The sequence below is a fragment of the Pelecanus crispus genome, chromosome 5 (assembly GCF_030463565.1).
Source record: "Pelecanus crispus isolate bPelCri1 chromosome 5, bPelCri1.pri, whole genome shotgun sequence".
In the NCBI taxonomy this organism is placed as follows: Eukaryota; Metazoa; Chordata; class Aves; order Pelecaniformes; family Pelecanidae; genus Pelecanus; species Pelecanus crispus.
Window position 1 is genome coordinate 67,386,406 of NC_134647.1, and position 16,138 is coordinate 67,402,543.

General features: G+C 40.0%; 2 protein-coding genes across 8 annotated transcripts in view; one reads left to right on the forward strand and one right to left on the reverse strand.

Moving 5' to 3' along the window:
• TUT4 (terminal uridylyl transferase 4) overlaps window positions 1–10,182 on the forward strand; it is a 49,402-nt gene extending 39,220 nt beyond the window's left edge. For 6 of the 7 annotated variants that reach the window (XM_075711512.1, XM_075711511.1, XM_075711515.1 and 3 more), the window contains 6 exons: window positions 142–257; window positions 1,955–2,115; window positions 3,109–3,206; window positions 5,830–6,355; window positions 8,863–9,036; window positions 10,080–10,182. In XM_075711512.1, coding sequence (XP_075567627.1) covers window positions 142–257; window positions 1,955–2,115; window positions 3,109–3,206; window positions 5,830–6,355; window positions 8,863–9,036; window positions 10,080–10,171 — 1,167 coding nt within the window. In that variant the 3' untranslated portion in view covers window positions 10,172–10,182. The remainder of the gene's footprint in view (window positions 1–141; window positions 258–1,954; window positions 2,116–3,108; window positions 3,207–5,829; window positions 6,356–8,862; window positions 9,037–10,079) is intronic. The other variant, XM_075711517.1, reaches the window with a different exon arrangement.
• A 1,646-nt stretch (window positions 10,183–11,828) lies between these two features.
• PRPF38A (pre-mRNA processing factor 38A) lies at window positions 11,829–16,065 on the reverse strand. The gene is made up of 10 exons (XM_075711518.1): window positions 15,899–16,065; window positions 15,655–15,814; window positions 14,993–15,114; window positions 14,401–14,486; window positions 14,118–14,228; window positions 13,451–13,563; window positions 12,877–12,903; window positions 12,700–12,797; window positions 12,308–12,356; window positions 11,829–12,052 (listed from the first exon to the last, which is right to left on the reverse strand). The coding sequence occupies exons 1-10, from the start codon at window positions 16,026–16,028 to the stop codon at window positions 12,010–12,012; spliced, it is 939 nt and encodes a 312-aa protein (XP_075567633.1). The 5' UTR covers window positions 16,029–16,065; the 3' UTR covers window positions 11,829–12,009.
• Between the last annotated feature and the right edge of the window lie 73 nt (window positions 16,066–16,138).

Sequence of the window (16,138 nt, forward strand, 5' to 3'; positions counted from 1 at the left end):
AAGGAAAGGGCTAGGTATAATCTAAGAAGTAGTAAAATTTCAGGAACAATAGGAAGTGAAAAGTGGCCATTTTGCTTTCATTTCTCAGTCTTGTAAGTGAATGGTTTATGTATTTACTATCTGTCTGATGTATTTTGATAGGAATACTTTTTTGACTCAAAAGTGCTGACAGATGGGGAATTGGCACCCAATGACAGATGTTGTCGTGTTTGTGGAAAAATTGGTCACTACATGAAAGACTGTCCAAAGAGGAGGAGGTAAGTAATATATAAAGCTAACGTAAAATCTTTGAGATTAAATCAGGACAGATTTGGATATTTGAAATTTTAATGGAAATTGAAGAATTTCTGTGCTGAATGGCAGAGAAAATCAAAACTTCATATCTGATCCTCAATTTCCCATCCTATTTTTGCTTTTCTTAAGACTATTTTTGGCCATCTCTTTAAATCTTAAGAGTGTTTATGCAAACACACACAGAGTAAAATCAACAGTCTGTAATAATATGTTAACACTTTTGCTTCATGATCTATCTGTAGTTACAGTTTACCTTAAAATTCAGATCACTGAATTATCTTTTTATAGTGTAAACATTCAGTTGGAGACCATATTACCTGGCTGCACAATTTCTAATGTATTAAAATGGATTTCCTGTAGTGATCATGTTCAGAAGACAATGTTGAATTTAATTTGTTCTATAGATCTGATAACGTACCTCTGCAAGACAGGTAAAAGTTCATTTATTAAAATCTATGAGTAGTTAAAATGTACATTGTTAAGGTACATTTCTGTAACATCATACTGGTGCCAGTCACTTAGTGGTCTTGCACTTGTACATTAATTGCCCTTAGGAGTTTTGGATCCAGTACTCCTTCAAAAGGAGTCCCTAGTACATGCAGGCCAACGTCTCCAAATAGAGTTTAGCAGGAATGGACAGAGAATGTGTACTCCTTGCATTTTTACATCTTTGGATTTTTAATGACCCATTCAGTGTTGGTTGTCCAATGACTCCTAAAAACTGTTGAAGCCCTTAGAATGCAGATTAGAGTCTGGACTCTTTCATTTACTCCTTATGTTCAGTTGTGTGCTCTGTAATTCTTCAAAAGATTCTTCATCTCTTCCTGCTACAAAGTCCTTATTTACAGCCTTTTGTTCAGTCAGCAGAGTTCAAGATACATGAACTGGACTGGAGCTCTAGGGTCACAGGTTGACTGTTTCTTTCAGCTGCTCCCTTAACATACTCCTCACAAGCACTAGCACATTGAATTGCATCACCTCTTTCCCTACATCTGCGTCAGGAAAAGAAGTTGTGATCTGCTCTTTGCACAAACTGCTACTACAGCACAGCCACACAGAATCTCTCTCAATTGTATATATAGCTCACAAAATAGTATTAATATGTAACAATCCTACATGTGGAAAAAGACCTTTATGTCTTGTCTTGGTTCCTGATCACTAGTTCATCTCCTGTTTGTTGTATTAGTATTGAATGTTTGAAAGAGCCTCAGTGCTTTCTTTCACATCCTGTCTAGGCTCAGGATGCTAATATACTCTTAGAGAGAAATATGCCATCTCCAGTCAGGGGGAGGTTATACCTACAAGATACAGCTAACTTGTTTTGTGTATAGTCTGACTCAGTGGGATTGTTGCATAGAACTACTCCGAAACTAACTGGCAGACTAAGCCTACTTAACTGCAGGTATAGTTCTGCACTAATATAGTCGGATAGCTTCTGGACAAATCTGGGGAGCTTCTAAGTTCATGAAGTTTATACAAACAGGTTGTTAACCAGCCCAGATTCTGAAAGTATTTTTCTGGGATTCGTAAGATACTTCTGTTCTGGTACAGCTGTTGGTTATGTAATCATTTCCTTTGAACATACCAATATAACAACTCTACAGAGATTTTTTTGTGTGTGTGTGGTTTTGTGATACTGCTAATAACAACTGTTACTCAGGTTGAAGAAAAAGGAGAATGAGAAAGATGATGAAAAAGAAGTGAAAGAAGATGATAGAGAAACAAGAGAGAAAAGGTGTTTTATCTGTGGGGATGTTGGTCACGTTAGAAGAGATTGTCCTGAATTCAAACAAACCCGTCAGAGAAATAATAGTGTGCCAGGTAAGTTAGCTTATGTGGTGTTAGTATAATTTGAAATTTGTGAGATCCCTTCTCTCTAGCTTTCTATACAGACCTGGTAATTATCTTAAAACATTTCTGCAACTAATGATTTCAGTCATTGCAAATACAACTTTTAGTCGAAGTGTTGCTTTTCTTCAAGGGGAGTAATGCCTCCTGAAGTACAGTCTTTGCATGGGTGTCAAAAATGTACTCAGCAGTAAGTGTAGTGTACTTCAGGGTATTGCGTTATTTGTCTTCCACTCACAATAGGTGTATTACTGAGAAGTAATAATAGTAATAATTGAATGCGTTTCCTCTTCCAAATGTTTCTCAAATGTTAGCTAACCCTCTATCATCTGTGAGAGGTAAGTAAATGTATTTTCACCAAAAATCAGTGGTCTTAAAGTGACACTCCCAAAAGCATACAGATGCATTAGGAAGCTAGATCCAGCTTTCAAATTACTGTTAGTAATTAGAGACAAGTCTAATTGCAAACTCATTCAAATTAGGCCCTGAGTTGCCTGCAGTACTTGAAAAAGTGGAGAAAGCAATCATAAATGAACTTCAGGGAGAGAGCCTTGCTGTTTTTCTGTGTTCTGATACTCTCCCCCTCCCGCCCCATGTTTTTGGTGTTTTTTTTTTTTTTTCCTTGCCCAAAAGTTTTTGCTGTTGCTATGGCTATTTAAAATCCCATTGCTTACAGGAATACCGTGGAAACCTGTATAAAGTAGCACTCCTGTCTGATAGCAAAGTGAGCTTCGTTCATGCTAGAATTTGTATTACTCAGATTTTGGGTTTAGTTGCTATACTTAACTAATGTCAGCTGTTGCCAGTAGAGGGAAAGGTTTCCACTTAAAGGAGAGGAGAGGTTAAAGTGATTCACCTGTTCTGTGTCACATGAGAGTTAAGGTATCGCTGACTCCCAGTTCTGTGTTCATTATTCTGTTGTCCATAACCTTGTGGTTTTTATTAACATTTTTGTTCCTTGATTAGGCACCCAGTTGGTCCGAAGCATGGTAAATTCACAGCTAGTGGCTGTGAGTCAGCAGCAAGTGGAACGACCCTTGCGCACTAGACAGTCATCAGAATGTGTAAGTTCCAATTAGCTATAGTATTGAAGTAAGCAAGCTGTAGCAAACCAGCGATCCTGTGCCATGTTAGGAACAGGTTTGCAGAGTTTTTTCTCAACACGTTCTGGACTTCATAATGACAACATTGCACTCTGCCAGTTAATGAAACTTTGATTTATAATGTAGTGTCTTTGGAGATCATTTATGGTCTCTCAATATGAAACTACATAGTCAAATTCCGTATGAGATGGCTTGCAATTCTGAAAGGCCAGCTTCACTATCTTTGAGATTTAAACTGGAATGCTTTCTGAAGTCTTGTGCATAGTTATTCTGGCAATGTTCTGGAGTTACCAAGGAAAGTAAAGCATAGCTCATCGTTAACATGCTGGAGACTTAGGTTTGTGACTATCGTGATTCTCTGTGGTTTAAGAGAACTGTCTTAAGGGACTGTCATGAACAGGCAGGGAACACAGATGAATCGTACTTCAATTCAGATGTGATACACAGGGCAAAAGTCTGCCAGAGCACACTAGAAGCACTAACAGAAGAATGGGGAAATTTTTCATAGTTTTCTCTTAGACTTTGTTCAAGTCTGTATAGAACTAGATAAAAAGTGTTTAACCTGTTTCTAAGTGGAGATGGATAGCAGAGCGTATTTGAGCAAATACAGCTGTTGGGGTTTAATGTTTTTGGAGTACAGAATACAGCAGAAATTCATTAATTTTAAGCTATTCGTCTGAGAATCAAGTGCCTGCTAATGAAGCTGGCAAGTAAGCAAACATAGTAATCAGGGCTGCTGATCACTAATGCTTTTTGTTCAGTTTACTATTTTAGGTATAGAGTATTTCCTAACTGATCGGCAAGCATTTATTGGAATGTTTGCTCCAGTAACAGAGACTTTATGACATCATTTTTACTATAATAATATGCTGTTAAGGAGGGACTGATACAGCCCTAATCTCAGTGAAGGGCTGAACTGCCACCATGCTATCACATGACACAGGAGTGTCTTTTTAGGAGCCTTGTATGTCTGCTTGGGAAATTGAGGCTGGACATGTGGGTGCACGCAGAGTCAGGCACATCACGCACACTGGACCTACTGCATGTGCACATTCTTGTGTCATCTAGATGTCATGGACTCTGTGTGTGTGTTGCATGGTTGTCATTTGGCCAGGATTTCTTGGTGAATATGTGCTGTCCAGGGATTGATTGAGGAGAATGGGAAGGGGGAATGTTAATGGAGCAAGAGGGAGAGAAAAGGGAAAGCGGGAGTGTGGGAGCGGACCAAGAGGCTGGAGCTTAACGTTTCTCCTGTCCTGCTGCTGGCATGTCCAGTGCATGCTTGTGGTGGTTTAATGTTTGCAGGAAGGCTGTAGTCAGTGCATGTGCTCTAATTTTTATAATGTTTAAACTGTTAAACTAGTTGTTGTCTTTCAAATCCCTGGTTTTACCTTCCCTTCCTGGTTTGATAGAAAGGCATAGGAGGCACTCATACAGGAACAGTTGGAATAGCAGCAGGGAGCAATCCCAGCTTTTTGGCTTCAGCTTTTGCCCAGGCAAAGGCACACAGCATGCTGCTATAAGGAACGCTCTGAAAGGCTGGCATGTGGAAGTCCTGCAGACCTCTGGTTATTGAAGAAAAGTGACTGCCAATTTAAATGGACAGGCGAGCAGTCATGGATAGTGACAAGCTGCAGAGACCTTTAACTTCAGATGTTTGACAGCAGCTGAGTTACTTGGAGCTTAGCTGTCTGCTATAGTCTGTGGAGGGAGACAAGCAACTCCAGGGAGAGACTGAGATCGGAGATTCAGGTAATCATCTCTGGTTTAGGTAGCTGTCTGTCATTTGAATTTCTCTTTGGAGGCACCTGTTTTATGCCATCACCATCTTGTGTCAGTGCTTTAAATCAGATTTGGTTCATCCAGACATAGGTAATAAATTTTGGCAGATAAACTGGGGACCTCTTTTCCCAGCCACCCAAGTTCTTGAAGTGCTTCTCTGCTTAGTTGCAATACCAAACAGATGAAATAGGCTCATGCCTGTTTCTGTTGCTGGCGTAAGGGAAAGCTTTGTAAGAGTTCTGCAAAGGCAGTAATAATTGCTATTTCTGTGCCTTTAGCCATGACCTAACATCAGGATATGGAGGTTGAAACTGAGGTTTTGGAGTTTCAATTTCTTGTTTAACAGATTAAATAAAAATTAAAGAAATATTAGGAGTTTACTTTGGAATTACTTAAAAAAGTGTCTGTAGTAATAAGAACCGCTGTATTTAGAAGTAAGGTAATTAGTTAATGAGATTCTGGGCTGTAAATAAGTTGGGTGGGGAAGACACTGATTAAAAATCAGAAACAGATGTGCGAGGAGTCTAATGAAGAGCTTGGGGCTGATGTTTGCTTAGAATGATGTTTCTGATGGTGGGATGTGCCACATTTACAGACCAAATTATCTGGTGGTGAAAATCAGTGTCAGTCGACCTGCAATTATTTAAACCAGCAGGAACTTGGGTGCAGTATTTGGGGTGTTGCTCGGGAGTGCTTTGCCTTTTTTTATGGATAGTCTAATACAGGGGGTGCTTGTTAAAGAAAAACACCATTAAATAGCTAGTGAACTAATCAGAAATACATACTTTTTTTTCCCCTCCAGTCTGATTCTCATCAGTCATCTTACTCTCCACAACCTCAACAATTTACACAGAATTCCTCTCAGCCAGCCTCCATTAACCAGACTCAGCCACAACCAATATCCCAGTCTAAGCACGTTCCGCAACCACAGCAGGGTGCACAGCCACCCCATCAGGTCCAGCTGCCTTTGTTTAACTTTCCCCAATCTCCCCCAGGTCAGTATTCCACCTTGCATAACCTGGGACTACTTCAGATGCACCATCACCACCAAATTCAGCTTCCCAACACTTCTTGGCCTATTCATGGGCCCGTTATTCACTCTGCACCGGGTAACCCTCCTCATTCTACAAATGTTCCATTTTCTATGAGATCTGGCAGCAGCAGCACCACAAATAACCAGAGCAGTGTAAGCTTGAACGATCCCAGTATCATCTTTGCACAGCCTGCTGCCAGGCCCATGGGAATCCCCAGCACTTCTCATGAGGGACACTGGCACAATCCTGTGACTCCAAACTCACTGGTGAACAATGGCACTGTGGGGAATTCAGGTAACTCTTCTCTGTTGTATCAAACCTCTCGCACTTTGTGTACAAGTGTTAAGTGTTACAGAAACAGCTAACTCTTCCAACTTGTTTTATATTAAAAATACGATGCTTAAGAAACAAAGTAATTGCATTCACTGTCTTAACATTTTCATAGGAAAAAAATTAGGCAAGTTGGATCATTGTAACTTCTAGGCATTGGTCCTATCTGCCATTCACAGCTGTGCAACACATGAGAAATCATGCATTCAACTGAGAAATGTTCTAATTGTTTGACTCTAAAGCACATTTCTGTGAGTGTGCTTACAAATATGGTTTCCATTTACGTTGTAATGTAGTTTATTAGATGAGTGCTGAGACTGCAACTATGAACTTAGAGACTGGCAGAATTATAGTTGTGCAAGTTGAATATTGCCTCCTTGCATTTAGTGCAATATAACATGATCTTATGCATTCTTTTTTCCTATAGTTTATCCTGCCACATTTAACTTCCATAATCTCAATGTCGTTTCCTGAAAACTTCATACAGATTTTCCCTGCAACAAGCGGGTAACGGCCTTTTGCCTCATACCAAAGCCAAGTACATTTGTATGTTTGAGGCTGAGAAAAACCGTATATAGTAATTAAAGCCTATACAGCTTTCTGTGCAACATAAACTCTGGCAGCCCCTAAATTTGAACTGTGATCTTTATATCATGATAATGGACTTCTGATTTATTCTGAGTGCGTAACTCCTCTGTTTAAAAAAAAAAATCCATCGTACAATACACTGATGCAGTTGTTCACCACGAGATGGAAATTCTGAATCTCCTGCACAGCCTTCCTCTGCACTAGTAAGGTGATTGACAGCAACGGTAGATATTCATCTGAGTCAACAGTGTTGGATGAGGTATATATAATTCACCAAGGAGTTTCAGGTATTTGCTGAGATGCTGGAGATGCATGTTTTTCTATTCAGAGCTTTGTGGGAATATATTTTAGAGGATACAGAAACTGCTACCAGTGTATCTTCTGTGCCTTCAGTGTGCTTTGTCCCTCCCTCTCCATTTCTGATCTTAATTGTCTGTCCAGGCTCGTCTGTCCCCTCCTCCATGTCCACCCCAGCTCTGACTTTTTCTCAAGCAGCAATATTCATTCCAAGTCTTCTTACCCAGGTAGTTGCCTTCTTTCAGACAAGCTCCCCAAATCCTAGTTTCTGTTCCATTCTCCCTTAGCAAGTCATGTTTCTCGTTGTATAGTCAGTCAGTCCCTGTCTTCAGTCTTTTGCCTTTTGCTCTCAGTTTGTTTGCTTCCGCTCTCACTGTGCTTGCACAGGTTCCCCAGTTTTCTTGTGCTGTCAGTCGCAGTATTTTTTTTTGCCCTTCCCTCAACTTCCGTCTATTTCCAATCTCATCACACTCCTTTTCCTAGTTCCCAGTCCTAGTATTTTTCCTCTTTGTATCCTCTTTTAATCAGTTTAGAGATGAGCTGTCTGCTTTCTGTTCGAAGCCTGCTTTCTTACTTGCTCGGGACAATTTGAGAACAGTAAGTTTGTGGAAACTTTGTCTTGGCTCACATAACTTTGACTTTGAAGGAGTGATTTTACTTTCTGTTCAGTAGACAATTGACCAGAAGTAGGATCATTAGAAGTTTCAGACAAACAACTTCTATTCATGCATACTCCAGAGCCATGCTTCCTGTTTTGTTCTATAAAAGTTACTGTTCTTTTTAAATGGGTAGCTTATTGTATTTAATGAAAGTCTGTATGCAAGTTTTTTTTTTATGATGGAGCTGACGGGGAACTGATATACTGAGAAGGGTAGTCAGATTTATTTTTTTATTTTTAAATGTACATTGATCAAGTTTTTAAATTAGCAGGCATTGCTGTGTCTTATAAAATTGGGAGCTATGAACAAAAAGAGCAGGATTAGTAATACAGCATTTGGCATCAACTGTTGTGTGTCCTGCCTCCTTGGATGCTTGATTTCTCATCCTTCATGCTGCAGTAATATTGAATTTGTAAATGGAATAGCTTACAATTTGTGTACTTATTTAAAAAGTTTTTATTTGTCTCTCTAAAAATCAATTTTAAGTTGGTCCAATGATCTAGATATCAAGTTTCTTAAGCATACAAGTATTAGTGGAATTCCAGTCTACATCTGAGAATTATTTCTTGCAGTAGGATAATAGCTTTCATGTCACAGCTATGTCAGTGATAGTGAATATCTGTGTGGGATCAGGTATTAGTAACCTTGTTCAGACCTTGTGTTTCTAATCATGAGAATGACATAGGAATAGTGAAATTGTAGGTCTTGATTTTAATACTGTCCCCAATAAATTCTATTATAGTGAATAATGAAGTAATTTAGGTGGTAATTTTTATTGATGTAGATTAAAAAAAAAAAAAAGTAGCACATCAGCCTAATCGCATTAAGTCCCCTGCAAACTGTTATTTAAGATGTAAATTGTATTTGTGACTTACTGTTTAATTATTTCAACTTGCAATGTGCTTTTCCCTCTCAATTGAAAAATAGATCAGGGTTTCCAAGGACAGTTTGGTAAAATGAACCCTCCTTCTGTCCCTTGGGACCATGGGACCCCTACCCATTTTCCTCTCCTCCGAGGAGCGTGGCCTTACAATATGCCTCAGAACTACATGCAGCAGGGAAATGCCAGCTATCCACCGAACAAACCTTTCTACCCTCAAGGTACTAGAACTAGTATATGAATCAACAGCTCATGCAACATGTCTCTTTACTGTCTCAAAGGCTTTAAAAGCCAAGGAATCATGTTTCACTTGCTAGGCTCCCTGGAACCATATGAATCCAAGAGTCAAATCAACGCTTCAGCTTCCTGTATGGATGGATTAAAATCTTTGTGGGAGGGACGGGGTTAAATCAAATTCTGAAATCTGAGCCAATTTGCAGTCTGTTGCACTTCTAGCCTCTTTCTCCTTCACTGCTGCTGTCTCACTGTAGAGCCACCTCTGCTTCAATAGAGGTTAAGCTGATTTGCCCATGAGCGTGTTAAGAATATGAAGGAAATTTTATCCTAATTAATTTTATTTGGCTTTTGTACCTTGCGTTGTGGAATGACTGACTTACATAGATAAAAACTTGCAAGACCATGGAATAATTCAGGTTGGAAGGGGCCTCTGGAGGTTATCTAGTCCAACCCGTCTGCAGTCAAAGCAGCGCTAACTGCAAGGTTAGATCAGGTTCACTTATTCAGGGCTCTTCGAAGGACTGACTTTCTCTCGACTCTGATGCTACCGAATGGTAAAGGTGCTCAGCATCTGGCAGGATTGGGAAAGGCTGTAGGACAGAAGACCTTTGGCTCCACTACGAGTGAAACTATGCCCAAATTTTACTTGCAGGCTTTGCAGTAACCATGTTGCTGGGTCACCTAGTATAAAATGAGAGCTACTGACACCAAATCCTTTTTTCAAAATCTAATCTGTTGGCTGTAGTGAGGTTTCCAAGTGAGACCCATATTTAAAAATCCTGAAATTATTTTTGTTGAATAACTAAAGTAATGCAACAAAATGATGTGTTGATGATTCTGAGGGAATTTTGGAGATAGGATTAAAGTAATACTGCACTGTCCCATTAAATGGGTTAGTCGTACAGATAGCGTTTGTGTTGGTGTAGTAAATGGCTTTATTTCTAAGTAAGATTAATACACTGAATATAGCCAAGCACTGTTAAATATATTTAATTTGCTGAAGTAATTGTAATCCATTTTCTTTTAGCTGGTCCACTGATGCAGAGTAACCAGCGGTTCTCGCTTCTGTCTCAAGGACACCCACACTTGAATCTGAATTACATTCAACAGAAAAAGTGAAATTTAATGGGATTGTGGGTGGGTGGGGGGAGGGGAGGAAAAAAATTCAGGTTCTGATTTAAAATCTTAATGCAACATGTTTAGATACAAGATTATTTAAGACTGTTTTTAAACTGTATCATTTGTACATAGATATGAACTATAGTTTTTACTAGTATCACAAAACTGAGTGATACAAATTTCATCTATTTTATTACCCTATTTTTAAGGGGAATTGTGTTTTGTTTTATCTTGATAAACTGTAAAGAGAGAGAATTTTTAAAATTAAGTTCTTTATTTTCTATTAGCTGTATTCATACTTTGGTTGCTTCAGACTTTATATATATTGTTCTAAAAAAATAAAATTAGAAGGGGATTTCAATGTGTTTAAAAATTTGTCACTTCTATTCTTTACAGAACTATGTAGTGCCAAAAAACTTTTTAAAAGAAAAATAAAACTGAAAAAAAGGACACTTTTTCCTCTTCCCTATTTGTACGCATGCTTGCATTTAACTGTACTTAGAAAACCAGAATAATAAAAATGGCTTTAATTTAGATATCGTAAAGAGGAGATGAAAGATGAGCAGCTTGAACAAGTCATACAATCAGTATACCTGGTTTTCCCCATGCTGGTGTCACTGCATGTGCTGTCCACAGCCAGTGTGTCTGTCTTGTAAAATACTTGATTCGAGGGAAGAGTATGCTAGCTTTTCTGTTCATAAACTTTGCAAAAATAATATGAAAATACTCTAGAAAAATCAGGCTGCACTATGAAGTAATTTTCAAGAGGACTTGCCATAAATTCACTTGGCATACTACTTTTTGTGTTGTCAACACTCATTGGGCAATATGTGAAAATACTTAAGTCATAAATGCAGTCTTCAGGAGATAAAACTTGTCAGTCTTGCTCCTGAAGCAGGACTGTGAATAAAGGGATGGTACACAAGGGGTTTAACACAACTGATTTCCTGTGATACTCAAGTTACAGTTCTCAGTGTAGTACATTTACTTATGTAAGACCTTAATTATTATTAATTTGAAGAACAGGGACTTGCTGAATGCTAACTTCATTCAGAGATGGTAGAGCTGAGTATAATTGTGTCATATTCTGTCCCCAGTCACAGGTAGACCACAAACTACGCTCAAAGGTAGTGGTTTACTGTCTTTAAATACACTGAACAACTTCTTGCCTGAAAAGAATTAAGTGGTGCTTTGTACTACTTGAAGCTTCTAAACTGTCCGATAGTAGCATCACAAGAAGTGTATCATTAGACTTAAGGCTGATGCTTGCAAAGGAAACAGTAACAGCTCTGTGTTGGAAAGCTGTTTTAAGTTAGCTCTTGCTTTTAGTAAACACACTGGATTATGACAGTCTTACCTCCTTCCCTGTACTGGAGGTTTGAGATAGCTCAGGCTGGTAGGTCTTCAGTGTTTCTAACTCAAACATACTCTCGCTTTGGCAACTGAATGCAGTGGCAGTTTGTTAAAACAATGCCCTGATTAGAGAATGAAGCCAGCTACAACTGGGGACATCTAAACAAAGTATTATGAAAGAAACAGCAAGGAGCCTTTAAAGACAACGCCGGCCCTTTTTTTATTGCTCTTCACTAGTTTTTACAGGCCTTGAGAAAAAGAATTCAAAAACAATCCTCAAATTCCGTCATGAGGATGAGTAATTAACTACATAAAAAGCATCCTTAGCTTTCTTTTACTTAAAAAAACCAAACAAGACTTGTACAGAAGGATTAATGAAGTGGACTGCTAAAGCAGCCAGTACATATCCAGCTGTCCTGTAAAGCAAACAGGACAGTGTTAGACTGCAGTTCAAGGTCCTTAAACTGTGTGCTGGATTTAATTTGCTATTCATTCCCTCGCCGACTCTTCTTGTGACTTTTCTTAGATCTGAAACGGGAAAAAAAAGCCATATGACACAGGAGTAGTAATTGTTTTGAAAGACCAAGGTGATTCATAGCAGTAAGTAATGTTTTCTATGGTCAAATACGGATAGTGTGACTTGACTACGATGCTGAGGGAGGTACCGTATGAAATACTTGATCTCCAACACTGTAAGATGACCTACAGTCCCCAAAATTAAATGAGAAGTAAGAGCTCCTTACAGCAGTACAGACACCCTTAAGAAATAGGCCAAGCCTTTACCTTTCAGGTGATTTGGAATGACTTCTGTGTCTGTGACTACGATGATGCCCTATGAAATAAAAAGGTAACAGTTACTTCCATAGACCCTGGAATTCTTTTTTGTCTTGCTAATGCAATCTGCTTGTAGTGATGAAGTGTCCCAGATAATGTCAGAACAACCCTAGCCTTAATTAGGCACTCAAATTAACCTCCTGGCAAATATTTGAAAAATGTACTCAATTTTGCATGTATTAAAGAAGTTCTCCAGCTGTGTTTTCATATAACTAGCGGTTTTATGAGCCAGATTAAGCACCTTATGCTACCTTCTTGATACCATGACGCAGATTTTTCTTGCGGTGGATGTTCTGCTGATAAAAGACTCGCCAGAGTTAATCTGTAAATGACAAAAATACCTGGAGATTTAGATCTTGATCTGTGACGCCTCTCCCTGGATCTGCTCCGGTGTCGTCTTGGGCTTTTGCTGCGATGCCTCTCCCGGCGTGGTGATGGACTGAGAGAAAAGAAGCTTTTAAGATAGCCATACTAAAGATGCATACATTCTAAGATTAAATAATAGAATAAAAGACTACCTTCTTCTCTTTGGAGAGCGGCTTCGCCTATAATTGGGGGAGAAAAAAAAAAGTCACTAAAAATCATTAGCAGAACCAGCTGTTTCATTTCCCATATTCTCCGGGAACAGCACCAGGGCTTCCCTTGCACCTCCCTGCGTCCCCAGTTAGTGTGTGCTTGGCCTGCTGCACAAGAGGCAGTACGTGCTTCTGGACTGGCCCATACAGTGAGCAAATAAGGTTAGTGATGAGTTTTTCCTGCCTTCTTATCAGTAAGAACAGTTAACAGGATTTTATCTGCAGCCTCTGGCTTACATGAAAACAAAGCAAAACAAAGTGGTTCTCCTTAGTATCTTCACCGTATTGTCAAATTTAGCTAAAGTTGGACAGCAAGTTCAAGAGTTACTGAAGGATTAGAGAAACAGGCAGACGGGTTGACTGTGGCTGTGCACTGCAATTCCTTACTTTAGAAACTGGCTGAAGGAATTGGGAGGCATAAGAGATTCTGACTGAACTATCATCTTCACTTCTATGCTTTGCTCCAGCCATCTGCAGTACAATAAGTAAAAATATTGCTCAAGAAGAGCCATGTCACCTTCTTGGGGACCTGCTTCGGCTCCGCCTGTATCGCACAGCTGGAGATCTGCGAGGTTTATCAAGGTCTCTGTAGCCTCTTCTGCGGTGGTCAGGAGAGGGTGCTCGTTCCAGCTGGAAAAAATGGGGGAGGAGGTTCTGTCAGTCTTGTTTCATTAAGGTTTTTATCAGTAAAGATTTCTGAACAGTTAATATAAATGACAGAGTCATGCCATCAAGCTTCCCCATCCTCAAGTATTTCATATTCAGAAGTGAGTGGTACTGCCGAAGTTTGCCAACTGGAAGTTAAAACAGCCAACTCTCATACTGTTGATTCTTAAGTAGTACAGCAGAATTGACTATGATGGTCACTTTCATCATCACCTTTAGTTCTCTCCATTATATATGTACGTAAAACAATTTATCTGAAACATGTTTAACACAGAACACATCCAGATGTGTGAATTTCAGGAGACAGAAAAGCTTGACAAACACGGAGTACTTGAGAACTGCTTCAGGGTCTAACTAAGTTCTCACAAGCAGGTTGTATGAAAATATGTTAAGGGGGGAGGTAAGAGTTGCAAGCAACCTCCTGGTGCCTCCCCTCAAATATTTCTCATAGGCCATAAAGTGTTCTGCAGTGGTTGAGCACTAGCTTTAACTTTCCCTTTCCAAAATAGTTCACCAACCTTTTCATCTTCCTCTTCCTCCTCCTCACTAGATTCTACATCATCCATGTCTTCTTCCAAAGCACTAACACGAGGCTCGAGTTGCTCAGCTTCTTCCAGAACATACCGTTTCTAGGAAAAATTACAACTTTATCTTACATAACCCAAGTAAGAACAAACACCTAAGGAGGCATCTCGTGTGCCAGAAGGGCCTGTATCATCGCTTTATGCAACAAGCCAGTAGCTGGTACAACTACTGAACCTGATGCAGTTAAGAATCCCATGACCATCTATTATTCCAAACCTGTAATCGAGGCAGAATGATATCGCATACACGTTCCTCGTGGAGTAGTTCATCAATAAATTCATCCACATGCATCAGTTCAAATTCTGGGGGGGGGGGAAAAGTAGCATTTAAAAGACAAAGAAGATTAACACTAGTAGCTAGAGTAAAGATAAAACACTTCAGACAATTCATGTCAAGTGGGCTGTACAAACAACAATTCTAAAATAATTCTCAAACTTGAGGAAAATCATTAGGCCTATACTGCAAAAAGGAAATTACTGCACAGCTAGGATTAGCACATTCACAGTGCTTAAACCAGCACTCAAACAGGGTTTCTTTGGTATTTATGAAACTGTGTTTCAGTGCCCAACAGAAAACACAAGCACTTGGGGAAAGCAAAATAAGCAAGGCAGTTCTCATTTGTACAAGTCAGCAAGACCAGCAACAACCTATCCAAAGGATAAGTAAAAGTAAGGTTTCAAAAGATGGTTATGCCACATTTTTTTAAGCTTACATTACCAAATAGAGTATTTACTTTTATCTAGCTTGACACTTTAACAAAAGGTCATCTATGAGGTACTAAGAAACCACAATAAGTAAGAGTGCTTACCCCCATTTCTGTTCTGACTTTTTATTTTTCGATAGTCATTGTACAGTGGTTCAAGATACTTGTAGCAGTCAATGGCCGTGCCTGTCAATCTCATGTACAACGCACCAAGCATTCGGACATACCTGAAAAGTAAACCGTTTCATGTATCTGAGCTTTTTGCTTAGTTAGCAGTTTAGGTAAAAGAGGAGTTTTCCCCATAAGTTTCTGAGGAAAATCAGTACACTAAAATAAACAGAATACATGACTATTTAGATTTTCTCTTTCAAGTACTCAAGTGTGTGTCTGTGTGTGTGTATATATGTCTCTCTACACACTCAAGTATACACATATAAACTCTGTATGAGTGTATTATCACTCACAAAGACAAAACAAATACTGAAGAAAAAGTAAATTAATATGGCTCCCTTAATGCACCTCGTTCTAAATACTTCAGGTGGAGGTGTATTATCACAGAGAGCACATGCCACAGAGGCAAGCCATTCCAACAGCCCAAGTGACAAAGAGAGCAGTCTTGAAAGCCAGAGGAAGGACATACTTTTTAGCAAGAGTTTATCAGGGCCCACTAAACGCTAAGCCCTGCACTGAGGTTTCCCTGGCTGTTTTGGACAGTTTAATTCAGTACGACAACCAAAAGAGGGAAAAAAATCAAGCTGCCAACTTACTTGAAGTCCTCGTTTTTTATGAACTCCACGATGATGTCCTTTTCGGGCTGGATCTGCAGCATCTTCAGCGTCAAGCACAAGAAGGGCGTAGGCTTAATGTTCCCGCCATAGACGCCCCCCACGTACTTCAGCTCCATGGCCTTGTCCACCACCAGCTCGGCTAGGGGAGGGGAGGGGAAGGACGGGCCGTCAGCGCAGGCTCCTCACCGAGCTCCCCGCCGAGCCCCCTCCCGCCCCGCCATACCCGTCAGGCCGAAGCACTCCTCCTTCCAGTACTTGGACTCGTAGATGCGGGTGCGGATGATCTTCTCCACCAGGTACTGCGGGTTGGTGCCGTGGATGCTGTGCGCGTCCTTCACCGTCCGGTTCGCCATGGCCGCCGCTACACAGCTCCCCCCAACTCCGCGCCGGGCCGCCCCGCTCCCCTTCCGTGAGGGGCTGCACTGGCTTCCGCTTCCGGGGTGCCGCCGCCGGCCGCCATCTT